This window comes from Elgaria multicarinata, chromosome 1 (assembly GCF_023053635.1).
Source record: "Elgaria multicarinata webbii isolate HBS135686 ecotype San Diego chromosome 1, rElgMul1.1.pri, whole genome shotgun sequence".
Classification (NCBI taxonomy): domain Eukaryota; kingdom Metazoa; phylum Chordata; class Lepidosauria; order Squamata; family Anguidae; genus Elgaria; species Elgaria multicarinata.
Window position 1 is genome coordinate 215,824,706 of NC_086171.1, and position 21,626 is coordinate 215,846,331.

General features: G+C 48.0%; 1 protein-coding gene across 1 annotated transcript in view; it reads left to right on the top strand.

Moving 5' to 3' along the window:
• The window catches only part of TPX2 (TPX2 microtubule nucleation factor), a 61,767-nt gene that overhangs the window by 23,724 nt on the left and 16,417 nt on the right, over window positions 1-21,626 (top strand). The window contains exons 2-9 of the mRNA XM_063147449.1: window positions 3,571-3,675; window positions 5,343-5,462; window positions 8,669-8,792; window positions 13,390-13,518; window positions 15,097-15,150; window positions 15,307-15,399; window positions 16,529-16,662; window positions 19,615-19,769. Coding sequence (XP_063003519.1) covers window positions 3,579-3,675; window positions 5,343-5,462; window positions 8,669-8,792; window positions 13,390-13,518; window positions 15,097-15,150; window positions 15,307-15,399; window positions 16,529-16,662; window positions 19,615-19,769 — 906 coding nt within the window. The 5' untranslated portion in view covers window positions 3,571-3,578. The remainder of the gene's footprint in view (window positions 1-3,570; window positions 3,676-5,342; window positions 5,463-8,668; window positions 8,793-13,389; window positions 13,519-15,096; window positions 15,151-15,306; window positions 15,400-16,528; window positions 16,663-19,614; window positions 19,770-21,626) is intronic.

Here is a 21,626-nt window from a genome sequence, read left to right on the forward strand (position 1 = left end):
TCTTCCCGGCAGCCTTCTCCAACCGAGTACCACGCAGACGGTTTAGACTACAGTTCCCATCACAAGATGGGGGATACTTGGTTCAGCAATACTACAAACGAGAAGGATCTTGGAATTGTTTTAGATCGCAAGCTGAATAGGAGCCAACAGTGCGATATGGCTGCAAGAAAGGCAAATGCTATTTTGGGCTGCGTTAATAGAAGTATAGCTTCCAAATCATGGAAGGTCCTGGTTCCTCTCTATTCGGCCCTGGTTAGGCCTCATCTTGAGTATTGCGTCCAGTTCTGGGCTCCACAATTCAAGAAGGACGCAGACAAGCTGGAGCGTGTTCAGAGGAGGGCAACCAGGATGATCAGGGGTCTGGAAACAAAGCCCTATGAAGAAAGACTGAAAGAACTGGGCATGTTTAGCCCGGAGAAGAGAAGACTGAGGGGAGACATGAGAGCACTCTTCAAATACTTAAAAGGCTGTCACACAGAGGAGGGCCAGAATCTCTTCTCGATCCTCCCAGAGTGCAGGACACAGAATAACGGGCTCAAGTTAAAGAAAGCCAGATTCCAGCTAGTCATCAGGAAAAACTTCCTGACTGTTAGAGCAGTACGACAATGGAACCAGTGATCTAGGGAGGTTGTGGGCTCTCCCACACTAGAGGCCTTCAAGAGGCCGTTGGACAGCCATCTGTCTGCCAGGGATGCTTTAAGGTGGATTCCTGCATTGAGCAGGGGGTTGGACTCAATGGCCTTGTAGGCTCCTTCCAACTCTCCTATTCTGTGATTCTATGATCTAGACTATTGGCCCTGCTGGATAGAGCTGGTGGACATGGTAGCCCGAAAACATCTGGAAGGCACCATACTGGGAAAGGCTGGCCTGAGGTTTTCAGTTCACAACTATTGGTTCTCGTAAGAATATTTCCCATTTAAGGTAACACTTGGTGTGTGTGTATGTATGGCCCCTGAAGGTGATGAAAGAGCTAAACTTCGTCTTATCCTCACAACAACCCTGTAAGCGAAGTCGTTCTTCCCCAGTTGCAAATGGAGGGCTGGAACGCTGAACTGTTTTGGCTTCCCTGAGGCTACCTGGTGTAGGGTAGGTGAGGGTGAGGGTTGAACTGGATGTGAGGGTTGAACTGGATGTACGTTGCTTTGTAGCCTGGCCTTTCTGCTACACAGCACGAGGGGATGACAGCCTCTAGTCCAGCCTTCCTCAATCTGGGGCGCTCCAGATGTGTTGGACTACAACTCCCAGAATGCCCCAGCCGGCTGGCGCATTCTGGGAGATGCAGTCCAACACATCTGGAGCGCCCCAGGTTGAGGAAGGCTGCTCTAGTCTCTCTAGCGCTGGCCCTGCCGACCAGAAGTGGTCGCTTGGGCCCAACCCCTGACCCCCAAATTGCAGACCCTCCCTGAGATGTGGCATCCAGCATGCCCTCCAATGGTAAGCCCCTTGCTTAGGCTGCTGCTGCCGCCCCACATGGAAATGGGCTGGTAACCGAACCCTCCCATGGGAAGGGGGGGATTCCCAGCCTGGGCCCCCAGTGAATGTGTTCCTCTGGCTCCAGCTGCCTGGCCGTCTCCTGATAATGAAACGCCTGTTGTCACTCCACCTCTGAGTCAGGGGCTGGGGCGGCAGGCAGGCAGGCTAGCCTCGGGTCCAGCCATCTCTGAAATGCGATGCCCCACTCTTGACAGCTTGACTTGTCGGCCGAGTGGGCGAAAAGAACGTCAATGACGCACTTTAATTTTTTTAAAGTTAGTAGTGTTGACAGAAACATGATCCCGATCAACAGGGTTAAGAAGGGATCTAATTCCAGCCAGGCTTCGGAGCTCTGGCACCCTGTCACTTCCCCCTCCCCTCCTTTTGGGCACCTTGACTTCTCGTCCCAACTTCTCTGCAACCCTGGGGAGGTTCTTTTTCTTGCGGGAGGACCCCCGCAATCCTGCCTGCCTCCAGCCGGTTCGTGTTCTCGGAGACCTCTTTCACCTCTGGCATGTGGCAGCGTTCCATAGCTTGGCAACGGGAGGTTGAGGGTTATAAATTAGGGTGGCACCTGCTAATGGTGCTGTAATTTATATCTGGGCAGCCTTCCCACATGTGAGCGAAGCCAGCTTTGTAAAAGCACATAAACCGGCAGTAATCCTGCCCTGGGCCTTGGCTGACTGAGGAGGCCGTGCGCTCAAAGCCTGTCTTCAGCGAAGCCACCACTTGGGATCCACTGACTTAGCGCAAGCTGATGGCTTTTGTGGAAGTTCTGGGGGCTGCACTGTGCCAACACCGGTGATGAGGGGGGCCTGTGAAAAAAACGAATTTGAATTTTTCCCCCATAGGGTCATTTGCATGGGAGAAATTCATAGAATCATAGAATAGCAGAGTTGGAAGGGGCCTCTGAGGCCATCAAGTCCAACCCCCTGCTCAGTGCAGGAATCCACCCTAAAGCATCCTGGACAGATGCTTGTCCAGCTGCCTCTTGAAGGCCTCCAGTGTGGGAGAGCCCACCACCTCCCTAGGTCACTGATTCCATGGTCGTACTGCTCTAACAGTCAGGAAGTTTTTCCTGATGTCCAGTCAGAATATGGCTTCCTGTAACTTCAGCCCGTTATTCCGTGTCCTGCACTCTGGGAGGATCGAGAAGAGATCCCGGCCCTCCTCTGTGTGACAACCTTTTAAGTATTTTAAGTTCCTCAGCAAACGTTGCACACAGGCTTACTGCCTCGGATACTGGAGATAGCGCACAACCATCAGGGCTTGTAGCTATTGATAGCCTTCCCCTCCAGGAATTTATCCAACCCCCCTTTAAAAGCCATCCAAATTGGTGGCCATCACTGCATCTTGTGGTAGTGAGTTCCATAATTTAACTATGCGCTGTGTGAAGAGGTCCTTCCTTTTATTTGTCCTGGATCTCCCACCAATCAGCTTCATGGGATGCCCCCTGGTTCTAATATTTTGAGAGAGGGAGAAAAATGTCTCCCTGTCCACATTCTCTAAACCATGCATAATTTTGTACACCTCTATCATGTCTCCCCTTAGCCTCCTTTTTTTCCAAGCTAAACAATCCCCGTTGATGTAACCTTCCCTCCTACGGGAGATGCTCCAGCCCCTTAATCATTTTCGTTGCCCTTTTCTGCACCTTTTCCAGCTCTATAATATCCTTTTTTAGGTGTGGTGACCCTGTACACAGTGTTCTAAGTGTGGTCGCACCATAGATTTGTATAAAGGCAGTACGATACTGGCCGTTTTATTCTCAATTCCATTTCTTATAATGCCTAACATGGAGTTTGCCTTCTTTACGGTGACCGCTGTAAAGGTGTAGAATACTTGGAGCTCAAACGTCTGTCCTGGCCTCTTCTCTCGCAATGCTTTTGGTTACAAAGTGCCCCACTTGTGATAGTCTGGGAAATGGACTTGGACTAGGTAACAGCCCCATCTCAACCATAGATAATTGATTGGCTTTGCCAGAGCTGCCGGAGGTGAATAAGCTAGCATTTGTGAGTTCTTTGCCATGCCATAAATGCTTTATATATATTTCCCTCTCAGGTGTCTGCTCCAAAGCTGCTGGGAAGGAACCTGGAGGAGGTGACAAAATGGCTCAGGAGACATATTCCTTTGACGTCCCAGATACATGTACGAACTTCAAAGACATGAATGAGGATGTGACAATTGGTGTTGATGCTTGGTTTGGTGAGTATCTAGAGTTCCCCTGCTCTCTGCCAGGTTAAGATGGGGAACTGGGCTCTTCCACACTAGAGGCCTTCAAGAGCTGGACAACCGTCTGTCAGGGATGCTTTAGGGTGGATTCCTGCATTGAGCAGGGGGTTAGACTCAATGGCCTTGTAGGCCCCTTCCAACTCTGCTATTCTATGATTCTATGCTTCTGGTAGGTAGGGGGGCTGCTGTACTATCGGCCAGGTGGTTTCACATGCTTGGGGTACCTGTTCTCTGACTAACACTGACAACATTTAGCATGGTGTTCAGGAAGTGATGCAATGGAGCACTAGAAAAGCGACCCACAAACATGTACCAAAGGGACGTCATGCCTGCAGGCAATGTTCAGCCTTTTCCCCAGTCTCGGTCGCCCTGTCCCAGAGCTGTCGTTACCTTTTCAAGGACCCTTTGTGGCATGGGCAGGTGTTGGGTGTTCCTGCTTTTTAGAAATGTTGGCATATCCAATCGCAGATCTGCTGCCTTGCATGTGGACTTTGGATCTGGATTCCTGTGGTTCTTTGCAGGTAATTGGCATGTCTTGGCTGTGGGGAAGGCGTAGGATGCCAAAGACCCGCCTAATAAATTTGGGGTGCTGCCTTGAGTGCTCGCTCCTCAAATACTGTCAGCCTGCTGTGCCCTATGACGGCCCCTGGAGGTATAGTTGCCTTGGCTCCACCTAGGGCAGGGAGTGTGTATGGGTGGTGGGTGGTGCTGTTTGATCAACCAGCTGTGAGACACCATGGGAAATGCTAGAGCAGCCTTCCTCAACCTGGGGCGCTCCAGATGTGTTGGACTGCATCTCCCAGAATGCCCCAGCCAGCTGGCTGGGGCATTCTGGGAGTTGTAGTCCAACACATCTGGAGCGCCCCAGGTTGAGGAAGGCTGTGCTAGAGCCTTTTCTCCACGCCATCTCTGGGAACGTTGAGCTTTGGAAATTCTCTGTTATAAGACAAAGGCAGAGCCGGCAGGAAAAAGGCTAACCTGTTCGCTGTAGTTGGCAGGGTCAGAAGGCCCCACTGTGCAGGCACGGATTGAGAAACTCGCTCTGGACTTGCCGCTACGAGCCAGAACTCTTTGATGAGAGGCAGTTCAGCAGAATGCTCCAAAAGGAAAAAGGCTCCAGAAAATATTTAAAATATAAGAATAAGGTTTTCAGCGTCAGCTTCTGAAGAAGGATTATTTTTAATCCGAAACGTCTGGACGCAGACAAGAATTATTAAAGATTTTAATCACTTTTATCGGCACCAGAGCTAGTCTCTCCATCCGCGCCTAACCTGTTCCCTGGTCAAAACCGGGATCAGTAACCCTGACTGCTCTCAAGCCTAGCAAATACTTTTTGGGGGCTCTTCCTCTCAGGATTGTGTCTCTACCTTATCTCAGCTCTTCAGGCAAGAGAGCTTGCCCAGTATCTGGAGCGTCTCTCCTTGTGTGGGGGGGGTGGCGGTCCAGAAGGCCCAGCCACCCGTGGGTCCTTCATCCTTTCTGACTCTTCGCTCTCCCCATAGGTGGAAAAGGAGCAGAGCATTTGGAAAGATGCTCCGGGAGTCTCCTCCCCACTCACCTCGCTCTCAGACAGGGAAAGGGCAGGCAGTAATGCGCATGGCGCTGTGCCTGCCTAGTAGCGTTGTTGTTGATTCTTGTAGATGTCAAGGCTTCCTTTCTGACTACCCCAAGAGAAGGGTCGACAATGGGCTTCCCGCAGAAAGAATCGTCATCAAGGGCTAATCTCCCCCACGCCATTGTCTCGCCAATGGTGAAATCCAGTAAGTTGCAGCAGTGAAGACCAATGGTATTTTGCGAAGTGATCGTGTTAAAGTATACGTAGGGGGCTTAATCCAGCAACCACCTGTAAACTTGTTCAGTTGAGCCTTGGCTCTCTGCGGGCGACGGCGACGGCCCAGCTTGGCACCTGAGGGAGCTACCTCTACGCCATTTTGTTCTGGTTCCTGCATACCAGTTTAATGTGACCCAAGATCCAGGGCTAGGAGGAAGTTCAATCTCCCTCTCTCTCTCTGCTACTTGAGTACCTGAGGAGAGCATACGTCCCCGTACCTCCTGAAACCTGGGAGGTCCCTGGGTGTGGTCCGAAGCAAGCCAGGTGACCTCAGCCACTAATTTCTCTACTGTGGAATCCATTCTCCTTCACGGCTCCTGCTGAACACTAAGCTATCCGTGATGACTTTGATCTTCCCTGGATAGTCGCAGCAAGTCCAGTTCCCCCGCTGTGCATGAGTGTGAAAATGCTTTCTTGCGCTGCACGTCTCTTCTGTGCTTGCGTTGTGCTTCCTTTACTGCTCTTGTTGCCTGTTTTCTTGTTTTCTGAGAGGACCCTTCAGAGTGCCTTGCCGTCTGCTTGGGTTGGGTGTCCTCTGCCAGCACGATTCCCAGTAGAGCAGCCTTCCTCAACCTGGGGCGCTCCAGATGTGTTGGACTGCACCTCCCAGAATGCCCCAGCCAGCTCTGCTGGGGCAGAGTAGTGCCCCTCAGGCATAGGGACCATACGGGTGAGCTTACCTGCTCAGCCTGCCACTTGCCCCTAGACTACCAGGCAATAATTTATTATTTATTTATTTATTTATTACATTTTTATACCGCCCAATAGCCGAAGCTCTCTGGGCGGTTCACAAAAATTAAAACCACAGTAAAACACCCAACAGGTTAAAACACAATTATGAAATACAATATAAAAAGCGCAACCAGGATAAAACCACACAGCAAAGTTGATATAAGATTAAAATACAGAGTTAAAACAGTAAAATTTAAATTTAAGTTAAAATTAAGTGTTAAAATACTGAGTGAATAAAAAGGTCTTCAGCTGGCGACGAAAGCAGTACAGTGTAGGCGCCAGGCGGACCTCTCTGGGGAGCTCGTTCCACAACCGGGGTGCCACAGCGGAGAAAGCCCTCCTCCTAGTAGCCACCTGCCTCACTTCCTTTGGCAGGGGCTCACGGAGAAGGGCCCCTGTAGATGATCTTAAGGTCCGGGTAGGTACATATGGGAAGAGGCGTTCCTTCAGATAACCTGGCCCCAAACCGTTTAGGGCTTTAAATGTCAATACCAGCACTTTGAATTGGGCCCGGACCTGGACTGGCAGCCAATGAAGTTGTAAAAGGACTGGCGTAATGTGATCTCGCCGGCCAGTCCCTGTTAATAACCTTGCTGCCCTGTTTTGCACCAGTTGAAGTTTCCGGACCGTTTTCAAAGGCAGCCCCACGTATAACGCATTGCAGTAATCCAAACGAGAGGTTATCAGAGCATGGATAACTGTAGCTAAGCTATCTCTGTCCAGATAAGGGCGCAGCTGGTATATCAGCCTGAGCTGATAAAAGGTGCTCTTTGCCACTGAGTTCACCTGTGCCTCAAGTGACAGTTCTGGATCCAAGAGCACCCCCAAACTACGGACCCGATCCTTTAGGGGGAGTGCAACCCCGTCCAGGACAGGGCAAACATAACTTCAGAGTCTTTTCCTTGCTGGATTCCTTTATTACTAAAACCTCCTAGAACAGTGACACTCCAAAACCCTGTAGCAAGGCCCACACCACCAAGTGGCTGAAACAGAGGCCCCGCCCAGGCCTTCCATGAGGACCTGGAGACTAGCAGCTACAGGCCTCTTAAAGGTATCTACATCCACATATCACATCCCCCCTTCTCCATAAAAACAATAACTTTTGTTCAATTAAATCTTAACTCGTCAATCTCAGCTCTTCACCACTATCCCATAACAGAGTCCTTAAACTTTGCTGGTAGTCTCACTTCTCGCCCGTTCGATTCCATCTGCTGTTACATCTGACGAAAGCTCCAGCTCACTTTGAGGTCCTTCTGGCAAGACCACTGCCTCAGGGGACGCCAGCTCCTCTGCAACCCCTAGATCCACATTGGTTGCACCCACAGGGGAAAAGCAATCCCTCCTGAGGTGCCCCCTGTTCCTTCTATAAGTTTGACCTTGGGGAGTCTCCACTACATATGAGCGTGGCTCTCTTCTTTTCTGAGCTACTGATGCTGGCATCCCACCTAAAGCTGTTTTCAACTTGACCCTATCTCCTACTTGCAAAGGTGGAAGAGGTGCTGTGTGCTTGTCATAATATGCATTCTGGGAGTTGTAGTCCAACACATCTGGAGCGCCCCAGGTTGAGGAAGGCTGCAGTAGAGGCATGTTAAGGCTGCACCCTATCAGCCTAGGATTGAATGTCCCTAAAGGGAGGCCTTATGAAGGAGCCCGTGGCCAGGCTGGATGCACCAAGCAGGGTGCCGTGCAGGCTGTCAAGTACAGTCAGATGAGCTACAACCCCAAATGCACAAATGAATTCTTTCCTGACGAAGCTCGCACAAGGTCGCTGTGCTAATCTCTCCCCATCTGTGCTAGAAGCTTCGAGGTCATGGCCTCGCTTCCTTATTTATTTATTTATTTATTTATTGCATTTCTATACCGCCCAATAGCCGGAGCTCTCTGGGTGGTTCACAAAAATTAAAAACATTCAAAGTATAAAACAACAGTATAAAACCATCATATAAAATACAATATAAAAGCTCAACCAGGTAAAAACAGCAGCAATGCAAAATTACAAATTTAAAACACCAAGTTAAAATTTCTTTAATAGACTGTTAAAATGCTGGGAGAATAAAAAGGTCTTCACCTGGCGTCTAAAGGCGTATAATGTAGGTGCCAAGCGAATCTCCTTAGGGAGCTCGTTGCACATCCAGGGTGCCACAGCAGAGAAGGCCCTGCTCCTGGTAGCCACCTGCCTCACTTCCTTTGACAAGTTCAAGGCTCATCTGGTTTGGGTAGTGTCTCCTCCTATAGCTGCGCAGCAGGTTCCTTGAGCTCACTCCCAAAATGTCTTTGCCGCAAAGGTTTTGTGTGGCTAACCCTTGGGGTCTTTTGTTCTGTTGCGCAAGCTCTTAGCTGGCATGAGACTCTGAAGAGGATAAAAAATCTTGAAAAATACAGTTAAGGTATCTTTAACTTTAGGTGAGCATCCCAGCGAAAATATGGAACTGGCGAACGGGGTGCCACCAAATGTGGTTGGTTCCATGGCACAGTGGCACGGCGCGTCCAAGGAGGCGGTGGCGGCTTCTACAAGGGCCCCAGGAAGGTAAGGGTGCAAATCTCCAGTTCGGTCCACCTTCCTGCAGGACTTTTATTATTTATTTATTTATTTCACTTCTATACCGCTCCCATAGCCGGGGCTCTCTGGGCGGTTTACAGAAATTCTAAAATTGAGATAAAAACAAGTATACAAAATTTAAAAATTTAAAACACAGAACATACACACATAAAGCATTAAAAACCATTAAAAACTAAACATGTGGGTGATTAAGATGTGCTGCCATATGCCTGGGCAAAGAGGAAAGTCTTTAACCTGGCGCTGGAAAGATAGCAGCGTTAGCGCCAGGCGAGCCTCGTCAAGGAGATCATTCCACAGTCTGGGGGCCACCACCAAAAAGGCCCTGTCCCTCGTTGCCACACTCCGAGCCTCTCTTGGAGTAGGCACCCAGAGGAGGACCTTAGATGTTGAACGTAGTGACCGGGTATATTCACGTCGGGAGAGGCGTTCCATCAGGTATTGTGATATTGCGTTGATGCAGCTGGCAAGCGTGGACCTAGACCGTGGCGGCCTTGATGCCTTAAGCGTCCCACGAGTGCTCCTCCTCCTCCTGTTTTCTCAAGAAGCGCCCTGCTGAGACTTCCCAGCTGACCTATGAACCCTGCTCCCATTGCTCTGTTCTGGGTTCGTAATTCTGATCAGCTGCAAAACTATCTGAATGGAAATAAATACAAGTTGCACCGCAGAGCGCTTCCTGTCTAAAGTTGGCTTGTTCTCAGGCACGCTGAAAGGGTGGCTGTGCGAGCACTCATGGAGACTTAAGAATTCTGGCTTAGAGGTCATCGGCACACGACTTCTTACTGATGAACCAGAATTCTCTGCAATTCTGACAGAGCATTTTGTACAAGTGAGGTCACTGAATTCATAAAGCGAGATGGCAGGCGTCTAGCCCAGTGATCTAGTTCTGAAGCCAGTTGGCTCATTTGCGTTGAAACAGTTCTCATAGGCAAAGTTGGGGTGGGGGAATCTTTCTAGGATTAGAGATGTAAAATTTCCGGAATTTTTTTTTTTCCGGGGGAAAACGGAAATTTTCGGGAAAAATGGAAATAATGCGGTATTAGCACTTTTTACAGATTGAAAGTCACTTTGCTACTTTAGGAACATAAAATGTAATTATGTCCAAGTTGGTTTGGCATAAAATTATTACATTTGGTCTATTAAAAGTAGCGTATTCAAACAATTACTACAAATTTAATTTATTTTTTTACTTTTTTTGGTAACAAATGGAGCTGCAAGCTCCTGAACTGTTAGGAACACCTGAACTGTAAGGAACCTCTTTGGTTCTGCCAGTTTATGAGGAGCAGGCAAAAAACTATTTTAAAAAACCTGAAGAAACCACCAACATTAGTAACAAAGAAAAATATTTCTATCTCTGCTAGTCTTCCAGTGTCAAGACATAAAGCCCCCATTCCCATAAAAAGAACTGAGAAAAATGTGGGGTGGGGGGGACAGACACCAAGATTCAATGAATATGCATGAAACTTAATCAGACTCATTTCCTGACCTATTGCGATCAGTATTAGTTTCAGTCTCTGCTTCCGTGGCAGTGCTGCCCCCTAGAGGCAGAAATGCATCTTCCCCTTGCATTGGAGAGTTGTAGTCTCATTTTGCAACCTAGGACTTGCTTGTCCTTGGTGCACAGACATTGAAATAATCTGATCCTGTACAGTTTTTAAAAATCATTTGGAGAAGTAAATATCTGAACACCTTGTCTTAAACATTTTATTCATCATGCTAAAATGAAACATCCCGTAATCCGTTTTTTCTTCATTTTTTTCAATTTTTCCAATTTTTCAGGAAAACAATAAGGCTTCGGAAAAAAAAACATTTCCCCCCTGAATTTTTCCTGTTTTTTTTCCAGGCCTTCAAATCTCTATCTAGGATACAATTCAGTCCTTAAAGAGAACACCAACCAGACTTTTTTCTCATTACCTCAAACACATGCTGGAAATGTCTAGGTTTGCAGGTGAGGAGGGGACGTTGTCCCATGAGATGCGTTCTTGCAAAGTGATGCTTTCATTTCTCAGCAGCTGCTCCCCAAAAAAATTAGTGTTTGATTGTGATTGGATGAGCACTGCAGGAGAAGCCCACGTGGGTTCTTTGTTGTCCCCACCCCATGCGTGTTGCACGGGGTGCATTTGCATAATTCCCTGCCATGCGACGCGGGTTGGGTGTCACGTGACTGTGGGGCAGCAAGGGGGGGCTTCATACCCACCCTACAGCCCGCCACATGCTGACTTGCACTGCATCATGGGGGTTATGCAAACGGTGGGCACATGTGCAGTGAACCCATGGCAGCGTCTTTCCCCAACACGATTGTCCGAAGGCCCTCTTCGTCAGACTAATGACCACGTGTGGACAGGCCTATTCTGTGTAGCATTTCAAAGCCAGAGGGTTTAAAATCTGAAGTTGCGGAGTAATGAAGCTCTTTCCTGGATCACTGTTTTCCGGTGCCTTTGCCTCTCCAACTGGGTGCCCCTGACCTCCACGACCAATCTGCTCTTGACATTCGAAGACCCATCTCGGATCTGACCCAAGGCCTCTCTCGTCCAGCTTTCTGTTCCCACCGTGGCCAACAAGGACATGAGTGCCCAAGCCCTCTCCTGCTCATGATATCGAAAAGCAAACTGCCTCTGTCCCAGGAGGCAATATATAGCCATCGTGACTCAAAGGGGTAGGCAGTATCAGGGCTGTGGAGTCAGCACATAAAACCTCCAACTCCTTTATTCATGGCATCTCCGACTCCTTTAATTATATATTGATATAGGAAATAAATTTCCTATATATTTCCTACATCGACTGCAAGCACGAAACTTTTTAGAAGCCTAACCTGTTAAAGCCTGGGTCTAAAGGCTATAGCAAAGACATTCTGGGTTTTTTATTTTATTTGTTAAAGAAGCCCAAAAATGAAAACAATGAGGTTATATTTTTATTTATTCATTTAATTGCATTTATATCGCCCCATAGCCGAAGTTCTCTGGGCGGTTTATCAAAAGGCTATAGAGTATAACGTAACAGGATATGAAACTATGAAAGAAAACCAGGAACAACTTTCTCTACTAGTTCAAAAATCTAAAGTATATACTTTGATATCAAAGTCAAAACTACAAAAAAGTAAAAAAAAAACACAATTGAACACCTAAAGCAACTTAACAAATGACTATTTTAAAAGAAATGAACTCGGTTAGGTACATAAGTAACATAATGGGGAGAGGCAATTAGTGGGGTACCGCAGGGCTCAGTCCTGGGCCCTGTGCTCTTCAACATTTTTATTCATGATTTGGACGAGGTACAGGGAACGCTTATCACATTTGCAGATGACACCAAATTGGGTGGGATAGCTAATACCCTGGAAAACAGAAACAAACTCCGAAGTGATCTTGATAGGCTGGAGTGCTGGGCTGAAAACAACAGGATGAAATTTAATAGGGATAAATGCCAAGTTCTACATTTAGGAAATAGAAACCAAATGCACAGTTACAAGATGGGGGATACTTGGCTCAGCAAGACTACAAACGAGAAGGATCTTGGAATTGTTGTAGATCACAAGCTGAATAGGAGCCAACAGTGAGATATGGCTACAAGAAAGGCAAATGCTATTTTGGGCTGCATTAATAGAAGTATAGCTTCCAAATCACGTGAGGTCCTGGTTCCTCTCTATTTGGCCGTGGTTAGGCCTCATCTAGAGTATTGCGTCCAGTTCTGGGCTCCACAATTCAAGAAGGACGCAGACAAGCTGGAGCGTGTTCAGAGGAGGGCAACCAGGATGATCAGGGGTCTGGAAACAAAAGCCCTATGAAGAGAGACTGAAAGAACTGGGCATGTTTAGCCTGGAGAAGAGAAGATTGAGGGGAGACATGAGAGCACTCTTCAAAGGCTTAAAAGGTTGTCACACAGAGGAGGGCCAGGATCTCTCCTCGATCCTCCCAGAGTGCAGGACACGGAATGTCGAGCTCAAGTTACAGGAAGCCAGATTCCAGCTGGACATCAGGAAAAACTTCCTGATTGTTAGAGCAGTACGACAATGGAATCAGTGACCTAGGGAGGTTGTGGGCTCTCCCACACTAGAGGCCTTCAAGAGGCAGCTGGACAACCATCTGTCAGGGATGCTTTAAGGTGGATTCCTGCATTGAGCAGGGGGTTGGACTTGATGGCCTTGTAGGCCCCTTCCAACTCTGCTATTCTATGATTCTATAAACCTTTTTCGAGATTAAAGTATCGTTTGAATATAAAATTCAAGTGAATATACATATCGCAAATCTATATACAATTTAAATTTATTAGGAGTCGGAGTTGGTACATTTTTACCGGCTCCGACTCCAGTAACCCAAGAATTGCTCACGACTCCGACTCCACAGCCCTGGACAGGATGCGAAGCAGAACCTCCAAGGGCCGCTGCCCTGGAATTAATGTCCCAATGTTCGCTGGCCACCACAATGTCTCCTACGTTTACCAACTGGTCAGAAGTGGCTCCAGACCTTTGCAGGAGGTGGAACTTGTTGGTATCTTTGAGTCCGTGTCTCTTCCCCGTCACGCCATCCAGTGGTTTCAGTGTGTAACCTGACCTTTTTCTTCTACTCCGTAGGGTGGCAAGAATGCTCTCCGCTCGGCGGAAGAGCGCCCAGCGCAGACTCATGGCCAAAAGCCATGCAGAGAAATGTACTGCTCCCTTGGCCAGTGAACAAGATCCCCCTCCTCCCAAGAAACAGAAAATGTAAGTCTGACACATTGCTGGTGCGGGTGGTGCAAGTTTGAATTAGCTGGTGGTAATCGTACCACCACCTTCTCTAGGCTCTCTTCAGGCTGGAGTGCTTGGACATGTCTGATCTGAGTTCAAATCCTCCAGGAACTTGCCCTGCTTAGGCCTCTATTATTATTATTATTATTATTATTATTATTATTATTATTATTATTATTTATTTGTATCCCGCCTTTTGCCCAATGCTGGGCCTCAAGGCAGCCTTACATAGTTCAAAATATACATGGGGGGGGGGAACAAAACCATAAACAATTAAAAAATACACAACAAAATTATAAGACATTAACATGGATGGAGGGCCGGATTATTCTCCAAAGGCCTGCTTGAACAAAAAAGTTTTAGCCTGCTTCCGAAAGCCCATCAAGGAGGGAGCCAGCCAAGCTTTCCCGGGAAGAGAGTTCCAAAGCACTGGAGCAGCCACCGAGAAGGCCCTCTCCCATGTTCCCACCAAGCGCGCCTGTGAAGAAGGTGGGACTGAAAGAAGGGCTTCTCCAGAAGATCTTAGAGAAATCCTAGGAAGAATCCGGTCTGAAACCCCAGAGAGCCACTGCTGCCAGTCAGTGTCCACAGTGCTGGGCTAGATGGACCAAGGGACTTACTCAAGATAAGGCAGCTTCTTATTTATTTATTTATGTATTTATTTACCTATTGCACTTATATACCGCTCCCATAGCCAGGGCTCTCTGTGCGGTTTATTTATGTAATAAATAAATAAATAAATCCCCGGCATCTCCACGTAGGGCTAAGAAGAACCTCTTCTCGGTTCTCCCAGAGTGCAGGACACGGAATAACGGGCTCAAGTTACAGGAAGCCAGATTCCGGCTGGACATCAGGAAAAACTTCCTTACTGTTAGAGCAGTACGCCAATGGAACCAGTGATCTAGGGAGGTTGTGGGCTCTCCCACACTAGAGGCCTTCAAGAGGCAGCTGGACAGCCATCTGTCAGGGATGCTTTAGGGTGGATTCCTGCGTTGAGCAGGGGGTTGGACTCGATGGCCTTTTAGGCCCCTTCCAACTCTGCTATTCTATGAAACCCTGGAGAGCTGCTGCTGCCAGTCTGTCCACAGTGCTGGGCTAGATGGACCAAGGGTCTGACTCAGGATAAGGCAGCTTCCTACATCTGGGAGGGTACCAGGTTGGGGAAGGCTGAAGTAATTTAACCAATTTGCCTATTGCAGAATTTAGTTGATAGACGGATCACCGATAACGTGCTGCCACAGCTGCCTGTGTAGACAAGGGAGCCGGTGCCGACAGAGCCGTTTCCCAAGCGTATCAGTGCTGGAGCGCGATCTGCTGCCGAGCGGTGCTCCTTGTGCAGCCCAGTTCATCTCAGTCGGGGGCTTGTTCAGGGGAACCTGCCCAGCGCATTGTGCCCCAAATCTGCTGCGGCAGATGAAAGTCTTTCCCTTTCTGGAGAGGGGGTGAGGGTACCCTTGGGGTGAGGGGCTGCCCGCGTTCGCCATAGCGCACTCAGGGTAAGCCTATGAAGAGATCGTCAGCTCTGTAAACCGTCCTGTGCCGTTCCCTCCCCAGCCTTGTCAGACTTCCTAAGAAAACTAAGCCCTGCGCACCTGCCCGTGTGTGGAGGTAAGGTTAACGTTTCGGATTGCCTTCCAGCACTGGTGTTTGGGGCCTATCTGCACAATGGTGACAGCCAGGAAACTCTTGCGCTTGAGAGGGACACGGTGGCGAGTCTGAGGCTAGCAGGACTGATCTTGACCTCCTTCCTTTCCTGTCTTCCAGATCTAATAACCGGGAGAAGCTGGCTGAAATTCCCGTGAACAGAGCTGTCTCGCCAGTGAAGGCCAAAGTGCCCATCGCACTTGCAACACCAAAGTTGGTATTATTTATTTATTTATTTATTTATTTATTTATTTATTTAGAATATTTATATACCGCTCCCCATTGAAAAATTTCGGAGCGGCGTACAAGGTAAAATGAAAATAAAAACAGTTAAAACAAAATTTAAAAGAAGCAATAACAGTAATCCAAGGCTGCATGTTAAAGAAAGGCTTCTTGGAATAAAGATGTTTTCAGGAGGCGCCGAAAGGAGTACAAGGTTGGAGCCTGCCTGACCTCCAGAGGCAGGGAGTTCCACAGGAGGGGGGCCACCACGCTGAAGGCTCTTCCCCTGGTGGATTCCAATCGGAGGATGGGTCTATGTGGAACCACCAGGAGCAGGCCCTCGGATGACCTCAGTGACAGGGGAGGTCGGTAGGGGAGAAGGCAGAGCTCTCTCAGGTATCCTGGTCCCAAGTTGTTTAGGTAGCTTATCCCTGGTTGGCCTCTGTAATAACTAGGTGAATGAGAACAGCTTTAGTCTTCTGTCGCTCTTAATGAGCAAAATCCTCAGGGTTCTGTTTTGTGCTGAGAGTTGGGACACGGTTTGGGACCGCAATACCTGATGGAACGCCTCTCCCGACATGAACCTACCCGAACACTGCACTCAACATCTAAGGTCCTCCTCCGAGTGCCTACTCCGAGGGATGCTCGGAGGATGGCAACAAGGGGAAGGGCCTTTTCAGTGGTGGCTCCCTGACTGTGGCATGATCTCCCCAACGAGGCTCGCCTGGCGCCAGCATGGTTATCTTTTCGGCGCCAGGTCAAGACTTTCCTCTTCTCCCAGGCATTTAACAGCATTTAACAACATATGCTAAGTTTGTTTGTTTTTTAATGGACCCCAGAACTGTTGTTGTTTAAAATGGATACTGTTTTATACTGTTGTTTTTATATATTTTTTGATGGTCTTAAATTTTGTATACTTTTTTTAACGTCCACTATTTTTAACTTTTGTAAACCTCCCAAAGAGCTTCGGCTATGGGGCGATATATAAATTTAATAAATAAACAAATAGAATAAATCTCTCACATGGTCTCACGTAGCTGTGATTGTCCTTCTCCGCATTGGAGCTGCCGTGTCTGTCCCACTCTCCTTGCTGAACGGATCGGCGCTCTTTATTTTTCAGGAGGAGGAATCCATCTATCAAAGGGAAGTCCACAGAGGAGTTGGAGCTAGAGAAAATGCAGCAATTGCAGCAAGAGGTGACTGAGTTGCGCAGGAAGAACGAGGAGTCTCTAAAAGTGGCCATCGCCGGACCAGGTGAATTTGGAAATAACCTTTTGCCAGTGCCGGGATAGTGGCTTACAAAGGTTGCGGTCAGCTCTATTGCGCTTTACTTCTTTGTTCCAAATTTATATATCCTGTTTCAGCACGCTGGTGCCCAGGACTGTAGCCTTCCATACACCTCTTCACAACAGTTTACAAATATATATATATAGTTGTGCTGTGCTTACGATTGTCCGTAGGTGAACACGGTGTCAGAGTGCTGCTTTTTGCCCTGCGAGGGCTACCCCCTTCCTTGCTGGTCTGCTGCAGTGCTTTGTGCCAAGAGAGAGCATCCTGGCAGAAGAGGTCTTGGTTCAGCAAACATCTGCTATGATCCCCCTCCCGCCTCCCCTCCACCTTAGGTCAAATCATAGAATCATAGAATAGCAGAGTTGGAAGGGGCCTACAAGGCCATCGAGTCCAACCCCCTGCTCAAGGCAGGAATCCACCCTATTTTTATTTTTATTTTAATTTTTATTTTAAGACACACAAATAAACATCTTACAGAAAGGAAACAACAACACAACATACTACATACATTTTGAATAAATGTTGAATACATATAAAAGATAAATATTAACCATAACCTATCCTATCATTACATATATAATCATACTAAACATAAAAGTGCACCCCCCACCTCGGGATCTATTCCTGCTTCCAGAATCTCATATTTTCTTCCGCTGGCGGTTTCCCACTTCCCTTAGTAAACACAAATATTAGGAACTGTTTCCAGATTCCTTCAAACTCATTTATTTTAATTATGCCTTTCCTCCACTTAATATTACAAGTCAATTTATCATTAATAGCTATATCCCAAACTTCTCTATACCACTCTTCAATAGAATATTCCCCCTGAATCTTCCAGTTCCTAGCTATCATCAATCGTGCTGCAGTCAGCAAACTCGTTATCAACTCTTTAGTTTCTTTTCCAGATTTTAAATCTTCAAATAGTGACAGTAATGCAATCTTTGGTGTTTGTTCTATTTTCATTCCCACTATTTCTTCGATTTCCAAAAACACCATCTTCCATAATCTTTGTACATATTTGCATTCCCACCACATATGTAAATACGTTCCTTTTTCCCCACAACCTCTCCAACAATTTGCTGAATGCTGCTCATTTATCTTATTCAATCTAATCGGGGTTAGGTACCACCTCCAGGAATCCACCCTAAAGCATCCCTGACAGAGGGTTGTCCAGCTGCCTCTTGAAGGCCTCTAGTGTGGGAGAGCCCACCACCTCACCAGGCAACTGATATTATATATATAATAAAAGCAGGCAAGGAAGTACCAGCTCAGCCAACAAATACCCAACAGCATATTTATTTACTTGTTTTATTACATTGCTATACCTTCGCCCCTTAGCCAAAGCTCTCAGCACAGCTTACAAGACATTTGTAAACCACAAATGATTTAAAAACGCGAGAGGGGTTAGACATAGCCGAACATGGCGAAAATTAAAAGCCTGGAAAAAGGGGGAAAAAAGAAAGACCTTTGATGCCAAAAAGACGAGCGTAGGCACCAGGCAAGCCTTCCTTGGGAGAGGATTCCAAGTAGGGCGCCTAGCTGAGAGTATCTCCCATGTTTTCATCCGCCACCCTGCAAGTGGCAGGAGGGCTTCGGTAGAAGGTGATGGTGTATGGACTAGTCTGCCTGCCTTCCAAAACAGCTGCATCTTCCTGGTCTATTGGCCATCCCTGCATGTGCCCAAGTCTGCTAAATCTGGACAACTGCTAAATCTGGACAACTATCTGTCAGGGATGCTTTAGGGTGGATTCCTACAAGACTCGATGGCCTTGTAGGCCCCTTCCAACTCTGCTATTCTATGATTCTATGACATGTGTCATTCCTAGAAACTTATGCTTGAGTATTGTATATGCTGCCTTATGCAGGCTTCAGTCCCAGCCCCTAAAGACCAGGTTGGGCATCATGGACCACTGGTAGCAATTCTTAACCTGTTTGTTGAGAGCACCAAAAGTTGTGTGAAGTATCTCCTAGAATCATAGAATAGTAGAGTTGGAAGGGGCCTACAGGGCCATGGAGTCCAACCCCCTGCTCATTGCAGGAATCCACCTTAAAGCATCCCTGACAAGGGCTGTCCAGCTGCCTCTTGGAGGACTCTAGCGTGGGAGAGCCCACCACCTCCCTAGGTAACTGATTCCATTGTCATACTGCTCTAACAGTCAGGAAGTTTTTCCTGATGTTTTTCCTACTTTGAACCTGCTGCCTGTCAGTTTCACTGGATGATTCCAAATTCTGGTGCTGTGAGACATGTTCCGCTCTGTGAGCTAAGCGGAAAGGGGGAATCGCTTTTCAGACCTCTCGCGTTGCTCTCCTCTATGCCCCCCTGGATGGCTGTTCTTCTCATCATGGCTTATTTATAGAAGCACCCAAACTATGCTAGGCACTGTACATGCATAAAATGCACAGGTCTCTGCCTAACAGTCTAGATGCAGACATGAAGAGGAGACTTGGAGGAAGAACAATGAGGGAACTAATTGTCCAAAGCCTTCCTTCATAGGGAGGATCTCTCAGTCCCTGGAATTCTTTAGATACCTTCTATGTCCCTTAAGTTGTACAGAAGTGTCATAATCAGCCGTCTGGCGACTTGTTGAATGAGACTAGTGCAGAAGCCCTGCTTGACTGCGTGCCTCCCATCTGCTGTGTGTTTAAAAACTTTCTCAGGTTCAACTGTGCTGTTGCCCACCCCGTTCACGTGAATTTGGTTTGATGTTACCTAGAGCAGGTTATCCTATGTCTTGGGAGTGGCTGGGATTTCTAGAAAGGCCCAGGCTGGAGAAGGCTACTCTAGTATATTTGCAGGCCGCTTCATCTTGGCCAGATGGAACATTAGGGCTTCAGCTTGAGTCTAATGGGCGAAACTCCGTGGGTTCATAGCTGCTTCCTGTTTAACATTTCGGATCTCCTTTCCTCCCCGATCAGGGCAACCTGTGAAGCCTGTGAGCCATATCACCAAGGCAGTTGACATCCACTTCTGCACAGATGACAGGATTAAACAACACGGGGAAAGCCGGCCTGCCACCGAGTACAAGGAGGTGGATTTCACAGCTGCCCTGCGGAAGCACCCGCCATCTCCGGTGAGAGGGGACAGCACGGCCTGGAGGGCCATCAGCTGGCCGCTGTGGCAGTTCTGGCAGGGAATGAAGCCGCAGACGAAAACACTTGCAAAGAGCAAATTCTGTAGAGAGCCGACGCAAATTAAAAAGAGCGAGGGCTGGTGCTATTGGATCGTGTGCCGGTCTTCCACTGGTGTTACCTTTGGTCCAATCCAGTATGGCTGTAATTCTGTTCAAAGACCCATCTGTAGTGGAATCGCTCTGTTTGACCCAGCGATTCCCCGGCCGGAGAAGGGGGGGGTCTGACCCAGCCAGCCCAGACACACACCCCTTCACTGCCGCTTGTTAACCCTTTGCAGTCTAGGTTCTCAAGGAAGCACACCGCACTCCAGAGATAGGGACCAAACACTTTTATTCTTCACACTACACACTTTCAAAAGGGTCCACACATTAAGGTAAACACTTATGAGGTTTGGGGGGAAAACATGGACAAAGGAATGCCACATTCAGGACAGCAGGGACTAATACCTTATCCTCCCCCTTTACACGCTCAAGCCTAATAGAATTCGCACCCACTCCCCACTTTTACCACCCACCAGCAGTAACTCCGGCAAGGTCCCTTGCCCACTTGTATGCAAACCTAAACTTAAAACAAACATATAACTCTGCAACTCAACCCCTTGTTGCTCACTCCGACTTGACTTTACGTCACTCGAACTAGGACTCCTTCCTTCAGCGGCCGCGTGGAGCCTCTGCCATCCAGCCGGCCCGGCTTGGATGCTCTGACTCATCACACACACACTGGACTCCTGACACCCACAGGAAAGAGACCGGACCCTTAGGTGCCTAGGTCTTTTATCCCTTTCTGGGACCCCCTTGTCACCAGACCCACCCTGACCAATAGAAACCCCATAGCAACCCACACCTCTCCCAAAGGGAGGGGGGAACGCTCCCAGACATTGCACAGCGGCAACTTGTTACTCTCCCCCCAGTACCAGCCCGGGGAGGCGTTATCAGATGCCAGGCGCTTCTCGCCCAGCGCGGCCTTGGCATTTCCCTTGCTACTCCCTTTTCAGACACAAAGAAACCCCTCTCCCTGAGATGAAGCAAAAGATCGTAGAATCATAGAATAGCAGAGTTGGAAGGGGCCTACAAGGCCATCGAGTCCAACCCCCTGCTCAATGCAGGAATCCACCCTAAAGCATCCCTGACAGATGCATGTCCAGCTGCCTCTTGAAGGCCTCTAGTGTGGGAGAGGCCACAACCTCCCTAGGTAACTGGTTCCATTGTCGTACTGCTCTAACAGTCAGGAAGTTTTTCCTGATGTCCAGCCGGAATCTGGCTTCCTTTAACTTGAGCCCATTATTCCGTGTCCTGCACTCTGGGAGGATTGAGAAGAGATCCTGGCCCTCCTCTGTGTGACAACCTTTTGGCCCAGCCCATGACACCATCTAGTATACATACCAGTTGCTAGGAGACGCAAGTGGGAGGGTGCCGTTGCATTTGTGTCCTGTTGTGGGCTTTCCGTGGGCACCTGGTTGGACAGTGTGGGAGCAGACTCTTGGGCTGTGCCTTTAAAAAGTGGGGAGGGGCGCTTTTTGTATGTACAGGCATCACCTGCTCCCCTCCTATCTCTATTTATTTGATTTATTTACAGGTATTTATAAATTGCTTACATCTACAGAACTTGAAGCAGAATACAAAAATCCTTAAAAAAGCAGAAAGTATAAAACCAATACATGGAATGAATGTAGTCTTTTGAAGATGATTAGAGACCACATAGTATAATTTATTACTATTACATATAAATAGTACGCTAAGGGCACCATCCTATGCATGTTCAGTTGGGGGGGGGGGGGGAAGGTCCCACAACAGTTG